The 23,729-nt window shown below is 33.4% G+C and overlaps 4 protein-coding genes across 4 annotated transcripts in view; all 4 read right to left on the bottom strand.

The window, feature by feature from the left end:
* LOC106102371 (dynein heavy chain 10, axonemal) overlaps nt 1-5,605 on the bottom strand; it is a 47,549-nt gene extending 41,944 nt beyond the window's left edge. The window contains exons 1-11 of the mRNA XM_013281823.1: nt 5,508-5,605; nt 4,779-5,082; nt 4,433-4,579; nt 4,053-4,073; nt 3,361-3,498; nt 2,811-2,866; nt 2,350-2,580; nt 1,503-1,634; nt 1,248-1,318; nt 1,049-1,118; nt 603-709 (exon numbers count right to left, since the gene is read on the bottom strand). Coding sequence (XP_013137277.1) covers nt 603-709; nt 1,049-1,118; nt 1,248-1,318; nt 1,503-1,634; nt 2,350-2,580; nt 2,811-2,866; nt 3,361-3,498; nt 4,053-4,073; nt 4,433-4,579; nt 4,779-5,082 — 1,277 coding nt within the window. The 5' untranslated portion in view covers nt 5,508-5,605. The remainder of the gene's footprint in view (nt 1-602; nt 710-1,048; nt 1,119-1,247; nt 1,319-1,502; nt 1,635-2,349; nt 2,581-2,810; nt 2,867-3,360; nt 3,499-4,052; nt 4,074-4,432; nt 4,580-4,778; nt 5,083-5,507) is intronic.
* Nucleotides 5,606-7,346: 1,741 nt separating this feature from the next.
* Nucleotides 7,347-14,578, bottom strand: LOC106102083. Its single transcript, XM_013281491.1, has 5 exons — nt 14,542-14,578; nt 10,455-10,625; nt 9,181-10,151; nt 7,429-7,950; nt 7,347-7,355 (listed from the first exon to the last, which is right to left on the bottom strand). Exons 1-5 carry the CDS (start codon nt 14,576-14,578, stop codon nt 7,347-7,349), a joined length of 1,710 nt encoding a protein of 569 aa, XP_013136945.1.
* A 4,513-nt stretch (nt 14,579-19,091) lies between these two features.
* Nucleotides 19,092-20,748, bottom strand: LOC106102405. The gene is made up of 3 exons (XM_013281866.1): nt 20,364-20,748; nt 19,826-20,061; nt 19,092-19,602 (listed from the first exon to the last, which is right to left on the bottom strand). Exons 1-3 carry the CDS (start codon nt 20,568-20,570, stop codon nt 19,209-19,211), a joined length of 837 nt encoding a protein of 278 aa, XP_013137320.1. The 5' UTR covers nt 20,571-20,748; the 3' UTR covers nt 19,092-19,208.
* Nucleotides 20,749-21,651: 903 nt separating this feature from the next.
* LOC106102406 lies at nt 21,652-23,729 on the bottom strand. The gene is made up of 4 exons (XM_013281867.1): nt 23,482-23,729; nt 23,032-23,266; nt 22,566-22,801; nt 21,652-22,067 (listed from the first exon to the last, which is right to left on the bottom strand). The coding sequence occupies exons 2-4, from the start codon at nt 23,230-23,232 to the stop codon at nt 21,668-21,670; spliced, it is 837 nt and encodes a 278-aa protein (XP_013137321.1). The 5' UTR covers nt 23,233-23,266; nt 23,482-23,729; the 3' UTR covers nt 21,652-21,667.

Genomic DNA, 23,729 nt, shown 5'->3' with positions numbered 1-23,729 from the left:
AAATTTTCACATTACCAGAAATTCTGCTTATGATTAGAATTAAATTTCTTGGTATAAAGTGTACCTTCAAACTTTTTAGATACACTATATTCAAAAACAAAGCAGTACGCAATACGCAATATACGGGCTATTCGTGGAGTTTTGAGAATTGAGCCCTTACAACTAAGCTGTTGTACAAGTAGGTACATACTAGGAACCATAAATTTAACAGTGGTAGAGCCCGCTTTAACATCTTCGCATGAATGGGCCGGTTTGCCCCCAGTAATACCACACAGAAAACAGGCGTGAAGTGGAAGCAATTTCGCGTTGCGTCTGATGGTGCCGGAGGCCTAATTTTAGTCCCTTTCCCTTTCCACCCTTTTCTTGAGAGGAAATGATGGGAAGGAAAAGTGGATTTGACGGTGGAGGAGACGCATAGGAAGGGAAAATGTCCTCTTTATGTGCGTCTCCTCCTCCGACAATTACGGGTAGGCAACGCTTCTGCAATTGCAGATGTTTATGGGCAGCGGTCGCTTTCCATTTCGGTGGATTCAGGTGGCCGCTTGCTCGATTGCACCTTATGTTATAAACAAATCATATATTGGTAAAGAAAAATATAATACCAATCGACAATAGCCACAAGTTCTTGTATGTCTGTGATGACTTCTTCCGCCGTAGACTTCTGTTTATCTTGCTCTTCGCCCATGTACTCTATTTCCGCATCCGACTCCTGTTTATTTGATTAAACAATTGGACTTTTTTATATTATGTTACTTTGGCCCAATTCGTACGGATGGTAGGCAACCACTGTACTAAATATTGAATACTAGCTGTTCCCGTGCGGCTTCATCCGCATGAAATTATAAAAAAAATTATTGCTTACATTTGTCAATTTGTCAATTTCTCAATTGCAAATGTCAAAATTACCGTTACTATAATAACTTTGCTTCCTTAACGTTGGCAGGTTGTAGTTTATGGTCCCTTTCCTACATGGTTTGTTCCAATTTATTTACTCCTTAAGTTTAATAGCGTGAAAATATTTAGCTTTATTACATTAGTATAGATATACCATGTTACCAAGCTGCACTTTACTAATCCGTTGCATCGTGGAAAGAGATGTGCTGTGCATACTTTTCATTCTGAAAACAACAATATCAAACATATCATATTTAAGAAAATTTAAATAACTTTAAGCCACAGATTAAAACAAACAGTCCTATAGTTGAAATAGACTAACTATAGCTTGAAAAAACTAAATAAAAACCAACCTTCTTTCAGCATTTTCACCCCGAGCAATATTAGACATTCTGCGGTAATCCGATGGCCGTAGATAATTAACCTGAAATTATAAATCGAATTTTAAATATCAAACATAATACACGTATTTTTGCAGTGTGTATAAGAAAAATCAAATATATCGGCTACTTGGCACTTTGCAGCAAGCTAAACAAAACACAACGCATTTTGAAGTACGGTAGAGCGCAATGTTCCTGAGCCTGTAAGATAATTGAGATGGGTTATACCTGTGAGGCGGTCTCATCCATCTTGTAGTGCGCGCCGGCATAGGAGACCTGTCGCGAGAGGATGGCGTGCGAGGACTCCGCGTTCAGCAGGTTCACCTCGCGGAACTGCTTGTTGAACAGCGGGATGTACATCTGCAATATACATTAACATATTTAGATCCCATGTTTTATTTATTTTTTTTTTAAATTGCAAAAAACCAGCGCTTGACCACTATCCCACCTAGACCAAGGTGAAGATGTGGTCGAAGGATGGTACGCGCTAGTTTAGCAAGTACCGATTCACCCTGCTTTTATAAAATATCATGTCAATATATAAATTATAAAATAAATATCATGTTAAATAGAAAAATAAATAAAAACAGAGGAATTTCGAACTGTCATTTAATAATACTCCTGTCAGCTGTTACGCATATTTTCAGCAAATTTGAAAATTGTAAGATAAAGTAAAGTGCTATGTACTATCTATACCTACTAATATTATAAAGAGGAAAGTTTTTTATTTTTGTACGATAGAAACTCAAAAAAGATATGTTGTCACTGAGTAACAGGCTAGTATTTAGTTTTTTTTTCATTTCATGTATTAAAATAGCTCAAAACGTGTGGGCAAATTTAAAAAATTCTATCACTAATAAGTAGTTACGTTATCACTGAGTAATAAGCTATACTTATTAGTATTTTTATTTTTCCACGGACGAATACGCGAGTAACTAGCTGTTGTTAAATAAAGATTACAGTAAAGAGTAGACTGTAATACCTATATTTTTGTCTTTTTGACCGACTTCCCAAAAGAAGGAAGTACTCAATTCGTCTGTATGTTTTTTTATTGTTAAAAGAAATAAAAACTCACCTCCTTTAGTTGCATGCTCAAACTCATCAGAACTCTACCAGATGCACATCCGGCTATAATATATTCTGGCATTTTGAGCTTGGTGATGAGATCTGTTTCCGCCAAAGGTATTGCTTCAGGTCCATGGCGAAGAAAGTAAAAGTAGCGACGGTTACGATTTGCCAACTTCGGGTCTAAAGCTCCAAAGATCGGTATGAGTTTTGGATATTTGATTATCCGTGGAACAGGCCTCTGAAAATTTAAAAATAATCTTATCCTTAGAGATCTTACTAATATTATAAACGCGAAAGTTTAGATGGATAGATGTTTGTTACAATTTGTCTAAACGTCTGAATGGATCTGTATGAAATTTGACATTGATGTCATAGTCTGGAAGAACAAATAGGCTTTTTACTTTTGTTTTTTTTTTAAATTCCACGCGGCCAGAGTCGCAGGAGAAAATTAAATATTCAACTACTTACTACAACAGTGTAGAATTCAACGGTCCCATCTACATACGGATCGAGGTCTTCTGGCGCTGTAATACGCAATATTTATTTATTTATTTACTTTATTTTTTTTAATGTATGGTTAACACGATCTACAGAACAATTTTTTATGTGTATGACATACGGTATAAGTTTGTATTGTAATGGAATACAACGAATTAAAGATAATGCCTAATTTAGCCCTTTAATACCTGAAGTTTCAAATTTCATAACGGGTTATAAATCGATTGTACACGAATCGATTTTATTTTTATATTAAGCTGTTCACATGTGACTGATAACCTTCAAGTTAGAAAAAAAGAAACGTATAACGAAAATCTATAAAAACATCGTTTTGATTTTTCCACGTTTCTCCTTTAATAAAATACAAAGTATAGGGTACACTTATATATTTTGTAACTCAATTAAAAAAAGTTAGGTTTAATTTTAAATGCCAACCTTTCGTCTGATCTCAATATAGTCTTATTATTTTTAATATTTTTAAGAAAAGAAAAAAAAAATGTTTATGATGCGAAAGACTTACGTGGCGGAAAAGCATACATATCCTCTGCAGGTTGTGTCTCCTCTGTAGCGCCTCGCAGGTCTATGGACGTCTTGGTCTCATCCTCGCCTTCCGCGACTTCAGTTAGAGCAGCCGCTGTTTCTATCTCCGGTGCATCTCCTACATAGATAAAAAGCCAAGATTTCAATACGTAATTACAATACAACTATAAGGGATGGTGATGGCAGTAAATAAAACACAGAATTTCACAAATGGGTGCGCACCACCCTCTTTGCAACCCCACTCAAAATTCACTCTGTTTTTTTATTTTTTTTTAAAGTTTTTTTAAGCTAGCGCTTGACCACGATCCCAACGACTGAGAGTGAAGGTCGAAAGATGGTATTTTTGTCTCTTAAAATTTCTAACAGTTTTTACATCAACCGTGGCAGAACTTAGTAGTTTATAGATAATATATCACAATTGTAGAATACAACACAAGAGAAAAATTAAATAAAAATACAAACAGAACAAGTTCAATATTAGCGGTTACTATAAAATATTAAAAAGTATTTTAAAAATACATTTTCAATTTGCAAATTTTTAAACCCTTACTGCATGGAATGTGTTAATAAAAGTGAATTCAAGAGAAAAAGTGAATAGACAAGGTTCATATTATTATTATTATTATTATTATTATATAACCAAGCCTTAATTGGTTAAGTTTTTGACATTACCTTCAGCATCTGGTTCTTCCTCTGAAATGAAAAGATCAAATCAATTTTTTTTCTTAAAATATTTATTGTATAGTCATTAGTAAATGATAAAAATTAGAAAACATAATGTTTGTCTGTCTCTAAGTCTGAAGTAAGAAGAATTGAAATTTAATCCCATGCATATTTTTTAAACAAATGTCTATTTAAAATCATCATAATCATCTCCCCTGCCTTATCCTACTCCCGTAGGGTCGGCGCACCGGGTTTTCGTCCTCCAAAGCATTCTATCATCCGTCATCTCAGTCATCACTCCCTTCTTGATCATGTCTATTTAAAATGTATTATGTATATCAAATAGGGTTATCAAAAAATATTTAATATACTTTTTAACATTTTATTACCTTTAGATTTAACTTTAGGAGGTTTAGCAGCCTTTCCTTTCTTTGCAGGCTTTGCCGGTTCAGCCTCTGCTGGCTCCCCCTTTCCTTTTTTACCCTTCTTTTTCTTCTGGACCGGTGGAGGCATAAATGGTGGCGGTGGTACTATTCCTAAAGAGAAACATTAAAAGATACCCGGTCATTATACATTTACTGCAATTAATGACTAAAAATATAGTTATATGATTTATATTTTTAATAAGAAAATGTGTCACTAAATTTGCATAGTATTAACTAAACTTCTTAGTTTTCTATAATTTAAATTTATTATTTAGAAATAATATTTATAAACATATGTAAAAAAACTTACTCCACTCAGTAAATTCTTTATCCTCATGAATAAGTTTATCAACAATGATCTTGCAGATATAGAATGTCTTTTTCTCCAATGCCAATTCAGTAGGAGCCATAGGTGTTGTAATAAATTTAGTGAAATTCATCCTAACTTCATCATCTTCAAACATATTGTAGAATAATTCTTCATCATCCATCCCGATGAGTGCAAGGATCCTACCTTTGAACCATTGCACCCTCGGGTCTCTATGGAGATCCATTTCAACCTCAACATTTTCAAGAGATTGGGTGGTGCTACCCTCTATCAAATTCTGCGACATCTAAACACGATATTAGTAACAAGGTTTACTAAAACACAAAAATGTTGTTCACAGATTTTTTTAGAAATACAAGTTAAAATATTCAACAATCATTTTATTGAATAAACCACCATACTTTTTTGTATAATTTGGGAAATAAATACAGTAGTCCTATTACATTTATATGAATGTAACTGCTACAGACTGCTAGAAGAAATAATAAAATTCATAGAATATTTGGTGAATCTTAAAGCAATTACGAATGTCACTCAACAGTATATACATAAAGAGAAGAATCGACTTTATCTAAATACATATTAAACAACTTATCTGTTGGTGTACTTTATAAATAAATAAACTTATGAACAGTTTAATTGATAGATGTTTCCAAATTCATATTTTGCAAATGTTTCTCATAATTGTATGTATTTAGAACAAATACTTACATTTTACATAGACATCGATCCCCAGAACAGGTTTCTAGGGATTGTTTACAAACAAAAGAATAACAATTCATGTTGCCGGTTGCTGCCATAGCAACGAAGATTTCTCTGCCAATGGAATGTAATGACATTTTTGACAATGGTCAAAGTAATGTTTGACATTGACGTTTCTTTTATCATATAGACCTACAAACATCATTTGGCAGTTGGTATATTTGTAAACTAACAATGTAATCTTTTAATATGGAAATTTCAGAAAAAGTAGGACCTGTTGTATAACACGTAGTTTTATTTGCTGATTAACAGACAGGACAGGACAGGCGTGAAATGGAAGCAATTCCGTGTTTCGTCTGATGAGTGTGGTGCCGGAGGCCTAATTTAACTCCCTTTTTCTTTACCACCCTTTTCTTATAAGGAGAGGATGAGAACGGGAAGTGGATTTGACGGTAGAGGAGATGCATAGGACGGGGAAATTTCCTTTTTATGTGTGTCACCTCCTGCGTCGGATAAAGGTAGGCAACGCATCTGCAATTGCGGATGTCTATGGGCAGCGATCGCTTCGCCATTTTGGCGAATTCAGGTGGGAGAATTTCGAAAGAAGTTAAGATTTTCTTACTTACCGATAACTCTAAAACTAGCAGGCGCCCCCCTGTCACTGACAAAAAAGTGCCATAAGATCCTTGTAGGTCTATACTTCTTTCACCTGTAAATTTATAATATGGTCTACTAAAAATACATTGAAAATCAAATGAATAAAAATGATGCATTTGATTGAACTTAACAATCCAACCCGATTCTTAATTAATTATTAACGCGTTGTATAGTATAGATAATAATTGCTTTAACAATTGGAGTAATTGGATAAGCCTTATGTCCGACAGTGGGCAGACTAAGGTCTGCTGGTGAAAATGTGGTGAAAATCTGTGAAGGCTGATGATGTTGAAACGGAGTAATTGAATCTTCATTTACTGGTGTTGGAAGACTCAGAAAACTAAAAAGGAGAAATTAGTGGTAAAAAAAAAGAAAAACGCATTTTTATTATATAATTTAATATCTAAGTCAATTTTGGTCAACATTTTAAAGCTAGTTTTGATTAAGTAATTATTTACATTTTAAGACTATCAAGTTCTTTATTGGGTAACACCATTATAATATCGTTTACGTTTAGGTTTAAGTTTGATTGAATTGTTTATTTAAAAGTAAACTGTCGCGCAGGTCGTTCCTTGAAATACCCACTAAAGTTATTATTTTCCTCTATATCTTCTATTCTAGAATTAAAGGTGTTTCTTTGATTTTCTTTTGATGATATCAGGTTACCTATCAAAGACTGTGGAGCCGAATAAGAAGACGGACCATCATATAAAGTGTTAACTTCGCGTTGTTTTTGTGATGGACGAATAATATAAGCCAGGTCTCTGCTGTAAGTGTCGTCATTAACGTTGTTATTTGTTAATTCTATACGATCGTTGTTTCCTACGGGTTTTAATTCGGTAAGTTGATAACTTTCTGCTTCGTTTTTATAAGATATTTTTTCTTTTTCATTTTCCGATGGAATAAAGTGAAAAGTTATAAGATCAGGATAGTTAATCGGAAATTGTTGCATGTTTTTATTTGCTGCTTGACCGTTTGAAACAGAACCATCGTCAATATTGGAATATAAATAGTAAGATTGATCTTTTTTATATGTTACAAATTTATTTTTATCTGTTGGATGTGGTACTGATCCGACAATTTTATCTTGTAGCTGTGCTGTTATACCGGTTCCTGTGCTAAGAATATTGTTCTCTTGAGTTTTCAGTTGTGTTTTTTCAGAATTGGATATATCTAATCTAAGAGGCGAATTCATGGTACCTTGGTTTTTAAAAATATTATTATTAATATTTTTCGATTTATCAATGTTTTTAGTGATACTATTTTTAGGTACTACAATACGTTGCGATTTGACTTCGTCTATGTCAGATTGAATTAAAATATTCGAATTTGCTGGATTTGGAGCATTAATAATTTGACGAGTCACTTCTGGCACAGGGTATTTGTATAACTGTCCACTGTATATTGGTGTTTTGGTGTTTGCATTCGATTGCTTGTTATTTGCTTTGGAACGCACTTTGTCATTTTGTGTTAGTGCGGCTGGCTTTTGTGTGTATTTTGGAATAGATAGATTTTCTTGGTATATATTCGAATTTTCATTCCTATTCGATACAAACTGACTTTTTGCACCTATTGATGTAATGTCTTGATTACTGAGAGTGTTAGTCTTGAAATTGTTTGTGAATTGAGAAGCTGTCAGTTGAGAAATGGTTTCTGATATGCGTCCTAATTCCTCGTTATTCACAGCTTGGAATTGCGGCGGTGGTGATGTGAGTGATTGCACATTGTCTTGTATTATATTGTTATATTTCTTTGCTTTGTTGATGGAGTCTGTCAGCAGTGAGAATACCAGAGCCTGTGAAGCAGAATTATTGAAATTTTCATTCCAAGTTAATTTTCCTATGGGAGTAAAATTAGTACTAGTACTATCGTTATCTGTGTTTCTTAATACTAAATAATTACTATTATCTGTATTTAATATTTCTAACTCGTCATCCTTAGATGTTTTAAAAAGGATATTGGCAATACTTTCAGGAATGGTAATTTTTATGGTAACCGTTCGTTCTATTGTTGGCAATACCGTTTCTTTTATAAAAGGTAACATAGCATATTTATTACTAGTGCCATAATTGACGAAACTTTTAGTCGGTGGCTCTAGTTTGTTTGATGGGACAGCCACTAATTTTATAGGCTTAGGCAATGTGCCAGGACGTTCAGTTAATTCTTCTTTATCCTCTAAGTTAGATTCAGAAGGTAAACTATTCGAAACTATGGAATTAAGTTTTTGGTAATATTGACCAAAATTTTCATGCGATTCAGCTCCGCCAGCTTCATCGGTTTCATTAACAATTTCGTTTACGGTAATGTCAAGCTTTTCTTTCGACAAAAACTCAGAAAAAGAAAGATTTTTATGATTTGCATTATTATTCGACATTCGACTAGTATGCAAGGGGTTTTTGATTCTACTTGACGTGACATAGTCAGATATTGGTTTACTTTGGGAGGCAAGTGATTGAGCATTTTGATATCGTGAAAGTTGTCTTAAAGAAGATTTTGGACTGAAGTATTGAGATGTCTGCCCGGAAGCCAAATCTCCAGGCGGCAAATACTGCCTTGCTGAAGGATTCTGACTTTCTGGTGCGAGGTACAGACGAGATACTTGAGTCGGTGAAATAGTTGTGGTTGTTAATATTTTGTCAATTGAAGGGCGTAAAGTTGTGGCGGATACATATAAGGGTGAAACCTCTTCTTCGGTGGGCGAGGCTCCAACTGTGGGTTCTGTAGGTTTATCATAATTGTAACCTCTAGTTTCTGGTTCTGGAGTATTTTCAAGTGATACTGATTCTGATGGTTTATTATAAATGTATGGACCTTCAAGTTCTAATTCTTCTTTTACAGAATTAGTTGGTTCATTATAAGTGTAAGGTGTTGGATTTGCGATTAACTTGGCGTTTTTAGTTGGTTTTAACACCCATGTCTTAAAAGTTATTCTGGCTTTAGGTTGACTTTCTTTCGGTTCTTGGACGAGTCTACTATAAGTTAAGGTTTTTGTTAATATGGTAGGAGGTACAATATCACTACTTACGAAGCTCTGCTTCAATTTTTCACTTGTTTGAGTCTGGTTAATTTTTGTGGATGGTTGTCTTGCTGTTTCATAAGTGTATTGTTGTTTGATTAAATTTGGAACAGGTGCCACGATATTACCAATGTTATTGATTTTTGCTGTATTGCTAAGTTGCTGGGCATTATTTCCAAATGTTCGTGTAACTTGTAACGTGTTGCTATTTTTTGATTTTAATGACTTAAATTCAGTATTAAATTGAGAACGTTGGGTATTTCTAAAAGTGTCATATCTTTGAAGTTGGCGATTTGTTTTGTCATTGTTAAAATTATTCATAGTTTGAGAATATGTGGTCTGTGTCTGTAATTGTCCCGCATGACCATTCGATATAATCTGTTCACTGGAATTACTTTGAGAATTTGTGTTTTGTTTGTTTCCAGAGTTTAGTACTTGACGCTGTAAAATTTCAACATTTCTTACAGTGGTTGGTGATGAAGTACTAAAAGTGGGAGGAATGTATTGTGGATTAACGGTTGAGGCAGCAAATGATTCTGAAGGTGGCCTGTATTCATTCTGTCGTAAAGCTATCTGGATTGCCTTAGTTGGAATATAAATATGACTTGGCACTCTCTCAGGAGGTGCAAGCAAGGCGCCATTTGGGAATAATTGTCCTGAAGGTGGTTTGTAGCTTTGCATCACTAATAATTTGCTTTTCATTGTATTCGTGTTGAAAGGATTTCGAACAGGATGTGTTAATATATTCTTTATGTCCTTCATTAGTTGTGGTCCTAATTTTAGATTCTCAAATTGGTCGTTTTTGTTCCTAAGTACTTCCTCGGAGTTTTTGCAGTTAACGTTCATCCACCAGTCGCATACAAAAACAGCTTGATTGAATAAAGTGCCGTTTGGACACAGGAATGATTGAAAGCCATAAGTAGCTCCAACTGTGCAAACTCTGAAGACTTGACAATTTGTGTCCGTGTCTGCATAATATCCTGTAAATGAATAAAAGTACTTTAAACGATATTAAAAATATCGCAATACAAAATGGATCGTGGCCCTAAAAGGCTCGTTCGTGAGATGACTATGAAAACCATGTACAATAACATGATACTCGTGGCAATTAACTACCCTCATCCATTCAAGTCTCAACCATTTCACGTGTACCTTTGTTAATTAACTGCAAAGATAGGGTTTGTTAATTTGACGTAGAAAACTTTTTCGTGAATTATTATTCAAAGACAAATATTAACGTTAACGTGTTGTTATAATACTTATTAAAGTAATATGTTTATTACCAGGTTCCCTGCCAGCACAAGAAAAGGTGGTGCGTGGTATGCTAGCTAATGTAGGGTAGTCGTTGCCAGGTTGGCCGGGCACTGCAAGCCTGATGTCCCAGCCATGGTTGTTGCTGTGTGGTGCTTGCAGTATCCTGCCGTTCTGAGCGTTACTAGTACAGATAAAGGCCACTGAAAATAAAAGATTAGAAATAAAAATACAAAATAATTTGTATTGAACATTTCTCATGAGTAATTCATAATTCAGACCGTTGTCACAACTGTGTCGCAAACGTATTGTACCAATAGTGAAGACAGTTCACATAGTTTTGTCGTGTTGACATTAAAGGAACTATTGAAAAAAACGTCTAAATGAACTGCAAAGTGCGTACCCCAACTCACACGTTTACTTATGTTGGACTCTAAATTGGTAGTAGCGTTTTTTACTATTCTTATTCTGTCATTCTTGGGTAATTGTGGTAAAAAGGTAATTTACTATGTAGAATAACTAGATCAATTTGATACTCTAATAGTAGTTGTTAGATAATATAGCTACTTATTAATACAGACGTATATATTGAATTCGTTTTACTAACTTAAATACATTAAATAACACATTCTATTAAAACATTTATTTGGATAATAAAAGTATAGAATAAAAGTGTACTTCGGCGACGCTATTTTTGTTACATAAACCTAAACCTACCTATTTTTGTTACATAAACATAAACCTTCCTCCGAAAAATAATCGAAATAAAATTTGTGACAGTAATCCAAATTGGTATGAAATACAACAACAAAAATCTAAATTCCCTTATTGACAAAAGCCAGAAGCGTTTTATCATAAATATTCGGATTGCTCCGAATATCACGATATGCCTAATTGTAATCGAGTTATCGTCGAGCGGTAACTTTCATGTTGACATTGATAGATAGCTCTCGCCAACGTATACTGGTACATCTATACCAAGCTCCAATATTGAATTTAGGCCGCGGTGCTTTTATTGATATCAAATTGATTGGCTTTGTTTCAGATATACAATCAGATTGCTTTTACGAAATGGCTGATAATATGATATAAAAGCTCTGTAAGATGTGATATAAAGAAACTGCTTAGGATGATTTCAATTGTAGTGTTCCCGATTTATTTTTTTGACCGACTTCCCAAAAGACGGAGGTACTCAATTCGTCTTTTTAATTTTTTTTTTATTTTTTAACTTTCTAAACATGTGCGACATTCTTCTTAACATGCCATCATTTTTTCAAAATCGGCTAGCATTAGGGTTATTTGAAACTGCGCCTGTACATTTTCCTTTTCAAGTACAGTTAAAGATTGACTAATTTAAACATTTCAGCAATTTGGTAATATAACTATTATAGTTATCAATAGTAATACAAATATGTACAATAAAATAAAAAGGCAACAAGATTAACATGTTTTATGTTTTGGTGTGTATATACGCAATATATATGATGATAATTATTCAGGGTACATTCTCCGCGGGGCTCGTTTTTATTGCGTCACTATTAAGATAACTGAGACTCGAGTGAGATTACAGTCGCCCACGCGAGACAAAGGGAAGCTTTTCCCTCTCAGTTGAATGTGCTCGCCTAAACGATATTACTTCCGAATACAAAACAGAAATGCTCGAATCATCTTTGTTGATTATTAAATAATAGAGAGAAACTGCAGATATTGCTTAAAACTTACAGATTAACTTAGAATCTACGTATATATGGTTACAAATAGATATTTCATGGTTTTTTATGAATGCATTATGATTATAAAAACTATTTTGAATCGAACGTTATTGTATAGTGCAATATTGACTTATAGAGTGAATTAGAGGAAGTTTGAGATTAGCCACAGTGGTTGAGAAATTAAGGAGTAAAAGGTTAGCATGGTATTGGTATGTTATGAGGAGGGATGAATTGCATGTAACAAGAAGGACGTTAGTTATGAATGTGATGGGATACACTGGTAGAGGTAGACCAAGAAAGAGATGAATTGCGTGAATGGTAATATAATCAAGAAGGGAGTGATGACTGAGAAGACGTATAGTAGAGGTATGTTGAGAACGAAAACCCGGTGCGCCGATACTTCGGGAGTAGGATAAGGTAGGGGAGATGTTAAAGTGGAGAGTGATTTGATTTGTAAATCAATTTAACCGCTTTCGTAACTGTCCTCTAATCCCATACTTCATCTTATATCTTACGTCAAATGTTATTATAACCCCCACAATATTCACCGTTACGAAGCTATGACGCCTAGTTGTAATTGAATATTATACGACACGAGTACGTCGCGGATAAGTTACGACGTTATTAAATATCCAATATCTGAGATAATGCGCATCATTTAGTCGTTAATAACTCACCGAACATCGCATATCCTACGCCCTTGTACATAAATAGAACACGGCTATGTAATTTCGCACGTGATAAAATGGCGATGGGATTTTCTAAACGATTCTTTTTGGATTGGTTAGGTTAGTTTTCTTTTTTATTAGTCGGTGTTGAGGTTGTTCGGTAGATCAAAGTTTTACAAGCGAATTGCGACCCGCTTTGACGCTAGCCACGAGATGGGATCGACATCTCTGATTGAATTTGATCAGCGTTCATCGGTTTACTATATTCGTACAATCATAACAATGAATATTGAATTTTATCTATTGTATTGTAATAACTAATTGTTTCTTAACTCTAATATTAACAAAGCTAGAATTATTTAGAGTGATCTGTAAACTACATTAAAGATAACTGATCTTGATGTTAATTTGGTTTTAAAATTACGAATTTGATAAGTAAAATGATGCAATTGTTTTTTACAAGTTCAAATATGAAATTAGTTACCTAAAAATAGTGTCAAGCCAAAATCAATCATAATCAATTTAAAATTGATTAAAGATTGATTTCATTAGTGTTCGAAAGCTGCAAGTGAAAACTTAAACTAAACTAAGTTAGTAAGAACTAACTTTACAGTGAATTCAATTTTATAGTGAAAACTTGTTAATGCCATTTCCACTAATTTAAAGTTTAAATTAAAAATTACGCTTTAAAATATTAAATTTAATCAATTAAAAACTAAAAGAAAATAAGGAAATTGCTCGGAAAATACAATCCACGTTACCAATATTCAATACATAAAAATCGCTATTATTATTACAGTTTGAGGTATCAAGATTAAAATATGTTGTATATATTTGTGTGTAGGAAATAATGAAAACAAAATTTGGCAAAGTGGCAGTTATTTACCACCTACGCCCACGATATTAGTCCCATAAAAACCCCCCTAAGATTAAAAAAAAACAGACTGGCTCCTCTTTGAGAAACGATAAACGTACTGCGCCCTTAAGACTGCACTTTGGCGCCCTCCATCGTCCGTAGCCTGGCTCCTTGCTTCCCTTGCATACTCGATCTTTGATCACAAATGACATGTATATTTTCTCTGAGATAATCTACGCACTATGATATAGCGTATTGAGTTTGAGATTTTTTGTAATAACAGGGCAATGAAATAGAAGCTGAGAAGATTTTTTTTCTTATTACAAGCCATTGAACCGAAGACCATTGTTCGTTATTCCAACTTCTTGATACTTGGGTTTTAAAAAGTCAATGTTTTTGTGGCCTTTGTTTCCATTATTTGTATTTGTACATAGTTAGGAACTTTCCTTCCATGTAAGGAAATTACTATAATTTGTTATACGTATAAGAAAAAACGTAGGAAGTTTTAGCATTAATCCATTTATCTCCTTAGTATCTAGCATATCTGTCTTGCTCTTCGGTACTTTTTAACCGACTTCCCAAAAGAAGGAGGTGCTCAATTCATCTGTATGTTTTTTTATGATATCGTTAGCGAATTCGATAGAATCGGTTAAGAATAGGGGTAACTCAACGTGATTCAAAGGTATTAAACAAAACTAAAGAGATTAATTTATGTTCCTATTTTATTTTTATAGTACAGAACATAAAGTCGTGTTTTCGAAATCTATCACATTGTCTATGGTACAAGCAGAACAGTATGGCTAACAATAACTTTCAAAGCTTCGGTAATATCTTAAAATGAGTTTATTTAAAAAAATGATTTAAAAATATTCAAATAACTTACCGAATAAATATAAACTCTTCATTTCAGGTCCTCTCATGACCACTTTTTATTTAAAAAAGTTCGATAAATACATCAAAAGCTGATTACTTAATATCAACACAAAACTTTACAATGAAATACCATAAGCTCGAATCCTTTGAAGTAAATGTAAGAGAACAAAATGAATTAAAAGCCTTTATGCTGAATACTACTGAGAATTATTCCCCGCGGCAACTGTAATTCAAATGGTGGTCCCGTCAAAGAAATGCTGTATAAGCCGACGCCCTTCCAAAGCGTTCGTTTGTAAGAAAAATGGTAATAAAATCCCATTCACATTTCGCCGAGTGTTTTCGTAGACGTGTGGTTAATGTGGTTTTAATTCCCGTTCGTTGTATATTTTATAAAATCTTTCCGAAAATTCCATTCAAAAGGTAGAACGGCTTTAGATATTTTAAATGGTTTTATCCTCGAATATTCTGTCATTTTCGTTACAAGATTTGATGAGCGATAAATCGTGCATCTCAGGATTTAATAAAGGGATGGATTTTATTTATCCATTCGCGAATAAGATTAAAACATAATCATATCTTTCCTTCTATTGTTGTCAGTTGAACGGTTGACAGTTAAAAATTTTGCAAGCAGTTGGACTCTTAATTTAAAAAGGTCAGTTAGAACTGAACGTCTGTATCGGACATAAAAAAATTTTCTTAAAGCAATAAAAACTATCTGCACCTTCTTTAAAATATTAGCATTCACATTATTTACTAGCGATTGCCAACATTGCCTGTACTTTTTCTAAAGTGATTGTTTTAACTACATTTTCTATTATAAGTAGGTTGTGAAACCATCCTTCGGACTATTTTTTTCTTGTTATTAAAAACAATTGACGTTAGGCAAAATTTAAATAGCGATTTGTAAATACAGTGATTAAATAAGTATGTGTAACTTCTATCAAATTCCCTTAATAGCGTCATGCGAATTGAGGTAAGAAAATCCATTGTTAGCGTCGACAGCTGTTGCAGTTAACCCACCTATAGTAATTACATTAGAAATACATTACACGTAATAAGTCTGGGATTATGCAATCCAATACATAGTGGGTATTGGATATTCGGTAACATTTTTTAAACACAACCATCGATCCTTGTCCACTGTAAAATCCTAAACAATTACTTACGTCTATTCAGTGCAAGTGTTAGGCTTGGTCGTCGTTGAGCGACCGCCCAGGGCGCCTGACAATAGGAGAACCACAAGTATACGAATACTCTAACAACTTTTTTACTCTAGACATGACAAGAAAACCGTAGAAATATCGCCCAGGCTGCTATTAGAGCTTGAACCGACACGTGTTTTTTCATATTTTACGCAAAAAAAGATGGATGTTTGTTAGAGTTAGTAGTTTAAACGGCTGAAGGGATCTCGAATAAATTTGGCATAGATGTAGAGTATAGTCTGTAAGAACATATATGCTACTTACTAAGTTTTTTTTTTAATTTCGCGCCGATAGAGTTGCTTTTGAAAGCTAGTAAATATTTTAAAAGTCATAAGGCTATTAAACTTCTATTTATAAATCCTCCTATACTCAGTTTCGAAAAAATAAATCTGCATTAATGACACGAATCAACTTTTCTAATTAAATACTATACATACAAAGACATTTTTATATATCCGGCACTACAGGTTAACTGGAAAAAATAACATATTCGTCTAGAACATAGTAACTGAATATCAAATGCCGTTTGTTACAACAGCGATAAGCGGTTATGACTGTTTGTACTGTGATTAACACAGTATTATTGTTATCATTCTGCAAGGTATAACGGAATTAACATAATGTTTAATTTATAACGACTGTTGCTAAATTACTAGTGATTAAAATCAGGCAAACATATGTAAACACACATGTTATCCAGGTTTTTTATTTTTTAAATAATAACGATGAAAGATATGTGAAAAAGCACATACTGTTCTGACTTTACATACAGACACATTAGAGTGCTATGCATGAAAATTTGTATGAATTTAAAAAAGATGTTCCGTGGTTTATAATTTTTGTAATCTGTAGATCCGAATCACGCCATATCTGTACATTTATCCAACATTCTTACGGTGAGGGAAAACATCTCGATGGCCTAATTACTCTAACTTAGGATAGGCTCCGAGCACCTCAGTGATAAAAAAATAAAAGATAAATTGTTATTAGGCGTTGTTGTTATTTACAGCATACGCCTTATTTAAGAAGTTTTCCATTTAATTCTCATCGACAGGAAAATCGTCTTGGTATTTACAGTTTCGAACAGAGTTGAGTATTTAGTTAACTTTGAGGCACGTTGTGAAGTGGCCCCGATAGTCGGCGCCGGTTGCGTGCTATGGTCGCTTCACATTCTGGATTCAGTGAATACTGAATATTGCCGGGCGTGCCGGGAATATTAATTACGTCGGCACACAGAGTTCGTACCGCCCCCTCTGCTCTGTCCTAGCTTGTGTACCCGCTATCGTCTTGTCTAGACATGTTCATTATCACTGGATACAGCGAATAAATGAAATCATGCAAATTGAACATTTTGAACAAATACTGTAACTGTATGTTTGTTTTGTTATTTGTGCTGCAATAAACTGATAATATGGAGGTTAAATAAGTCGTTTCGTAACAGATTAAAATCTAGATTTTTTTGTCGTGCGAATGGATAAGATACGAAATGAGTATATTAGAGGAAGTTTGAGAGTAGCCCCCGTAGTAGAGAAGGTAAGGAGTAAAAGGTTAACATGGTATGGGCATGTTATGAGAAGGGATGAATCGCATGTTACAAGGAGAAAGTTAGTTATGAGTGTGGAAGGGTACATCGGTAGAGGTAGACCTAGAAAGAGATGGATGGATTGTGTAAAAGGTGTCATGATCAAGAAGGGAGTAATGACTGAGATGACGTATGATAGAGTTAAGTGGAGGACAAAAACCTGTTGCACCGAGGAGATGATGATGATGATTTTTTTGGCGTGCGATTTAAGCAGAGGAGATTTATAGAAGTATAATTTTCTGTACATCATTTAGCCTTTTTTATAAGCAATCTACAGAATAGAGGGTTTTTATTACGTTGATAATTTTAATTGAAGGTTTTCATTGCGCGCTCGTTGCGCGTTTTCAATTTAGCACAGAGCGACAAACCTCGCACTGAGCTAAATTGATTAATTCACCTAAACTAATATAGTACCAACTGTTGCCAATTTACTACTAGTATCAATATAGAATAGCGCTAATATTATATAATTTAGCTTAATTATTAAGTCAAAACTCTACCAGTAATATTGAACAAACTTTAACCGTTTCTAAAGCATTCAGACATAACCTGTGTTAAAATGCATGATAATCTTATTTCTAAGAGAATCTTTGCTGAAATCTTTACTTTGAAGCTCAAAAACATTCTCTGATTGGTTTTCGCTTCAATATTGCGATAGCAAAGTTTCCCAGCAACTTTTTGATTAAGAATCCGCAGCGAAAGCAATGATTGGCTCTGTTTTGATTTGTGTATTGTATTTTTGATTACATAAAATATTATATTCAACTATTTTTAGGTAGGTGTGATGCAAAGATAGAAGATAGTGTGCTAAACTATCGCACAACTGTTTAGTCCTGCTTCGATTTCTAAGAGTTTATATGCAGGTGCCTATACTCGATACTTGTTCAGCGCATTCAACTGTTTAGTTGAATGAGCTGCGAAACAATCGACAATCACACAGTTGTGCGATAGTTGAGTTAAAGGTGTGCACCCGCTCTAAAGGGATATTTTTTCTGTAATCTTATTGGTTAAAGTCTCTAAATTGTATGCGATTGTATTTGTGACATATAGTTTGAACAGCTGAATGGTTACTGGAAAATCCCGTCTGTTCTTTCCGTTCGATGATTCATAACATATTAGTCAGTATTGGTTTTAGCGCTACTGGCCTGAACGAGAATTCTAATACCCTTTTTAGTACTTTTGAGGAGTGCCAAACAGGATAATGGGAGACAGTTACCTGACTTGTGGCGTCTACTTCTGTGCAACGCCCTGGGCGTTCGCCCAATTGCGTCCTGTCCTAACGCTAGCCTTGATGTTACAATCACTATGGGTTATAGATAGTTATCACGTTTCAATCTCAACATTTGTAAGGTGAACAGATATTATTTCTTCATTTCACATGTGTGTTTTATTTTCGGTCTTAAACAGTTGAACTATTAATGAGGTCATTCGATACAATACTTTGGTCAAGGTTGGTCCGGCCGATGGTAACCACTTATCTAGTCCAGGGCTGTATTGTAGGTAATTTACTTAATAAGTAATACATTTTTATGGCAACCACATTTATTTTGTGCATTCATAAAAGATTTTTATAATATTTAGTAAACGAATAACTTTTTTAAACTGTAGTTTACACGATTTTGATTATTTAATCTTACTGGACATAGTATAAATAACTTTAATATAGTACAGTAAACTATAGTATACGTAACTGTAGTAAACGTGAAGTTAACGTAAGTGTAGCGTAATGTGTAGTAAACGTAATTAATTATTTTCAACAAGTGTGAAATGAAAATATTTTATTGTTCTCTTTTTATCGTTATTACAAAATTTGTGGATACAATTATATAGAAGGTTTTGTGTTATGTTTATTTAAATAATCTTTAAAGTAATAACATTATCTAAATAAATATTTTAAGAAGGAGTTAAAGCGCACCATTCAATTTCATCAGTAATTTCAAATCCTAATTTCTTATACAATTTATAAGCACTTTTATTTCCTTCTACACAGAATGCGACAACATATCTCTTTTGTTCCAACAAAATGTTTGACATTAATTTTAAAACTATTTCACCATATCCTTTTTGTCTATGCTCTTCAAGTGTGTACAAATGACCTAGAGCTCCCATTTCTTTGATGAAAACCCATGCAATTAAGTCGTTTTCTTTGAATAATCCGTATCCTAAGTTAGCTCGGGTTAGAAGATCAAAATACCAATCGGAGCCATCATATCTATGTGGCCAAGTTGAATCAACTAAATCCATGTAATCAAGTGTTAATTGTTTGAATGTAAATCCATCTGGTAACCTGAAATGCAATGAATAATTTGTACAACTGATGATTTTTTTTGTACATGAAGAACTATATCGAATTGTTAAAAAGGCATGTCCCCGAAAGTTTTCAATACCAACATTTTGAAAAACCTTGATGTTGTTATGTCTCTCATTTTGTTTGAAATAAGAACAATATGTAATCATTCTTTCCTCTAGTTAAAACTGAAACAAAAGTTGTGTGTTTAGTGAGAATTTACCTAATATCCTCAAATAATGGCGTATCTTTATCCAAAACAAATGTTTCCGTCCTCGTAATGTCGGTTTTCATCTTTTTTTCCAAATTAATTCTTCTGACGCAGTCCATAACATGTTTGGGAGCGAAGGGGATTTCAATTTGTCGTGTCCAGTCTATTAATTTGCTGGTCTTAAGTGCTTCTTCTAGTTTGCTTGTATCATCGTTTGGTGTTTGTATTACGATTTCGTTGAATGTTTTCTGTAACAAATTGTACTAACGCATAAACACTCATTTCCAACGTGACAAATAAAATGACGAGTACTACATAGGTATGTTATTAATTTGAATAAATTGTATATCCGTATTGAATTGTAAAAGTTCAAATAAAAATAACAGGAAAATATCAAAGCAACACACAAACATGAAATCAGTTTTATTTGCATTTTTTATTTATGATTTGAATGTTTTTAATAAAACTTGTTAAACCTGAGCTTTCTATTTAAATAATATATTTACAAGTCGATTAGTTTTTTATAATAACAAATAAATAGTGTTTTTACCTTACGATTAAAAGCCACCATTCCGTTTGTCGGTTCTCCGTAAGGACAATACACTTTGAATCCATAATCAATACCTTGTTGTAATATGTATTCGATATTTTCCAATATAGTAAAACCAGATATACTGCGAGGCCAGTCCGATTTAAAAACAGCTTTTAACTCTCCCCACCTTTCCACTGGCAAATAAACTAATGGATCCTCACTCATGCTCACTTTACAATTGAATAATTTATTTTTAAAATTGCGACGCGCCGTCGTCCGCTGTGGATAACAGATAACGGAACAATGCTCTTACAATTCGTTGTGCGGTCATATTATTGCAAACAATTATTGTTTATAAACGTTACCAACACTTTACTTAACGTTAAATTTCACTGACAGACGCTCATCATATTTATTTCTTTTAAGAATTATCATAAATTCACTTTAAACATTATACCTTCACATTTTAAACCAGTATTCTAGTTTATAAATATTTAATATCATATACATCAAGATTTTATTTTATTTACATTTTTTTTCTGCTTTAACTAATTTAAAATAACGACATTTTCTTTTCATTTCTGATATGTCTAGGTAAAGTATTATATAACTGTACTCCAGCAAATGTTATACTCGTAGTACTTGTGTTAACTTTTCTTTGGCTTTGACAAAACAGGGAAAATATATTTCTGTATTTTTGCTATCCCAGTGGAAACCGACGTTTAGGATTCTCGATAGTGATAAATCTGATGACCTAACCTAACATTGCTTTTTGTGTATATTATTTTGATTTACTGATTGTCGAGGTCATCAAATAAGCTTTAAAAATAGAACATTAAGTACTTGAAATTAGCGTAATTGTTTATATCTATCACTGAATTAAAAAAAATTGGGTTAGCAATTGAAATTTAAAAAAATATCTGCACGGTTGCCAACATCTTACTTCTTACTAATATTATAAATGCGAAAGTTTAGATGGATGGATGGATGTTTGTTAGAGTTTGTAGCCTAAACGGCTGAACGGATTTCGATGAAATTTGGCATAGATGTAGAGGATAGTCTGGAAGAACACATAGGCTATTCACTTTTGTTTTTTTTAATAACACGCGGACGGAGTCGCGGGCGAAAGCTAGTAATAAATAGTTATAAACGAAATCGCTTATTACAATTTCTAAAATAGTATACAATCATCAATTCAGTCTTAATTGAGCAATAACAAATGAGCATGTGCAGTAGACTTAGTAGACGTGTCCCACATTGCTTTATCAGATTTTGTATATGTCATGTAATAGAATAATAGACAATATTTATTGCTGATAATTTTATTCCTTTACAATAATGACCCAATAATCGTATCCGATATTTTCGAATCCCAATTTCAAGAGTAACTTTTGCGAGTTATTATTATTTTCAACAGTGTATGCTATCACATCGCGTCCTTTCTTCATAATATCGTTGCAAGCGTATTTAGTTATCAACTCACCGTAACCTTTCCTTCTGTAGGGTTCTAAACAAAACAGATGAGATAGTGCACCTGCTTCGTTGACAGTAACCCAAGCCATTGGTTCTTTATTTTCTAACGAGTATAAAACATACGTATAATCATTATTCATTAGTATTTCAAAGAAATCTTTCGAATGATCGCTCGAATACGTCCATGTTTTGTTAAGTATATCAATATGTTCAGCTTTAAGAGGCGCTATGTAAGTATTTTCTGGTAAACTGGAATTAAAATTATTATTAGTTTTAACTTTGACAAGAATGGATAAAGTTAAGAATGTGTACATCAGAGGAAGTTTGAGAGTAGCGCCAGTGGTGGAGAAATTGAGAAGCAAAAGGTTAGCGTGGTATGGACATGTTATGCGACGAAATGATGGGGACATAAACCAGAAAGTGTTGAGATTGAGTGTGGATGGCTACAAAGGAAGAGGAAGACCGAAGAAAGTATGGATGGATTGTGTGAAAGAAGATATGCTTAAAAAAGGAGTGAATTCAGATATGACGGCTGATAGAGATGTATGGAAGAGCAGCACATACTGTGCCGACCCTCCATAAGGGATAAGGGCAAGTGGATGATTAGTTTTAACTTTAGTGTGATGAACTAAATAAAAACGGCTATTATCAGACAGACTGTAAATTAGTCGATACCGAAACGGACAGTGAGTGTTGCCATTTTCATTTAGTTTACGAAAATAATTATAATACAAAGTATGTTATTACCTTATATCAAATGGGATGCGCGTTTTATTCAAAAGAAATGTAATAGCTTTATTATGTTCGTAGTATACTTTGACGTTTAGTTTTTTTGATATCTTTACAAGACTTGCTGTTACTTCTGGACTTGCAAACGGAGACATAATAGTTTTGCTCCAATCTATAAGATTTGTTGATAATAACGCTTCTTCTATTTTTATAACATCTTTCAAAGGTCTTATTATAACTTGAAGGTCATTGCCCTGTATACAAAATAGTAAAACAAACTGATTTAAATCGATCTCGAACTATTTTTGCTTATCCGCGATATGTTTAATGCATTTATTTGAAAATCGATTGTAAGATTGCAATCGAAATATAATTAAATATGGTCTACTGTTTAGAAAAGGATCAAATAATTTTTATAATTCATTTCACACAGTTTTCACATAGATCTTAAGCAACGAATATACATCAACAGTTAATAATCTACCTGTAGGGTTGTCGCGACCATTCCATTATTAAAATCTCCAAAAGGGCAGTACACTTTGAAGTTAAAATCTTGACTTAATTTCGGTGAGTTTATATTCGTGTCTAAAAGACAATAAGCGGCCGCTCCATTCGGCCAGTCAATGCTAAACAAGTCTCGGAGCCGAGGCCATTCAGCGACCGGTATTTCGACGAGAGAGTCCATTATTATACTGTGATTGTGATGAAAATTTAAAAGACTGGAAATAAAAAAAGATAGCAGAAAGATCTATCTGTTCTTGTGACGTTTTAACGAACAGCGACAATTTAATATACTATTTTTGGTTTAGTATATTTATGTAATTATTTTAGTAAGTAAAATGTTTATTAACGATAAAATTTAAAATGTATCTTATTGTTAATTCCTAAAATCACTACAATATTAAAAGTAAATAAAAAAGTATAAAATACTTACAGATGAGTCTAAGTCGGGAATCAGTAAGACATGAATAACTAAAAAACTTAGAGATGCAGTTGTATGTTATTATATGATACGTAAAATTAAAAACTTTAAATAAACAATGTTTTCAGCACAATACGAAACACCCAATTCTGTTGCGTTAGAATGATATCTGATAACTGCAGTTTGATATAAAGACGTTATTAGCGTCGCGATTAATTTCAACCTGTTTGACAGATGACGTCATCTTTATGTTGCCAGCT

The sequence above is a fragment of the Papilio polytes genome, unplaced genomic scaffold, assembly GCF_000836215.1.
Source record: "Papilio polytes unplaced genomic scaffold, Ppol_1.0 DF823923.1, whole genome shotgun sequence".
Classification (NCBI taxonomy): domain Eukaryota; kingdom Metazoa; phylum Arthropoda; class Insecta; order Lepidoptera; family Papilionidae; genus Papilio; species Papilio polytes.
This window is presented reverse-complemented; position numbering and strand designations above follow the sequence as displayed.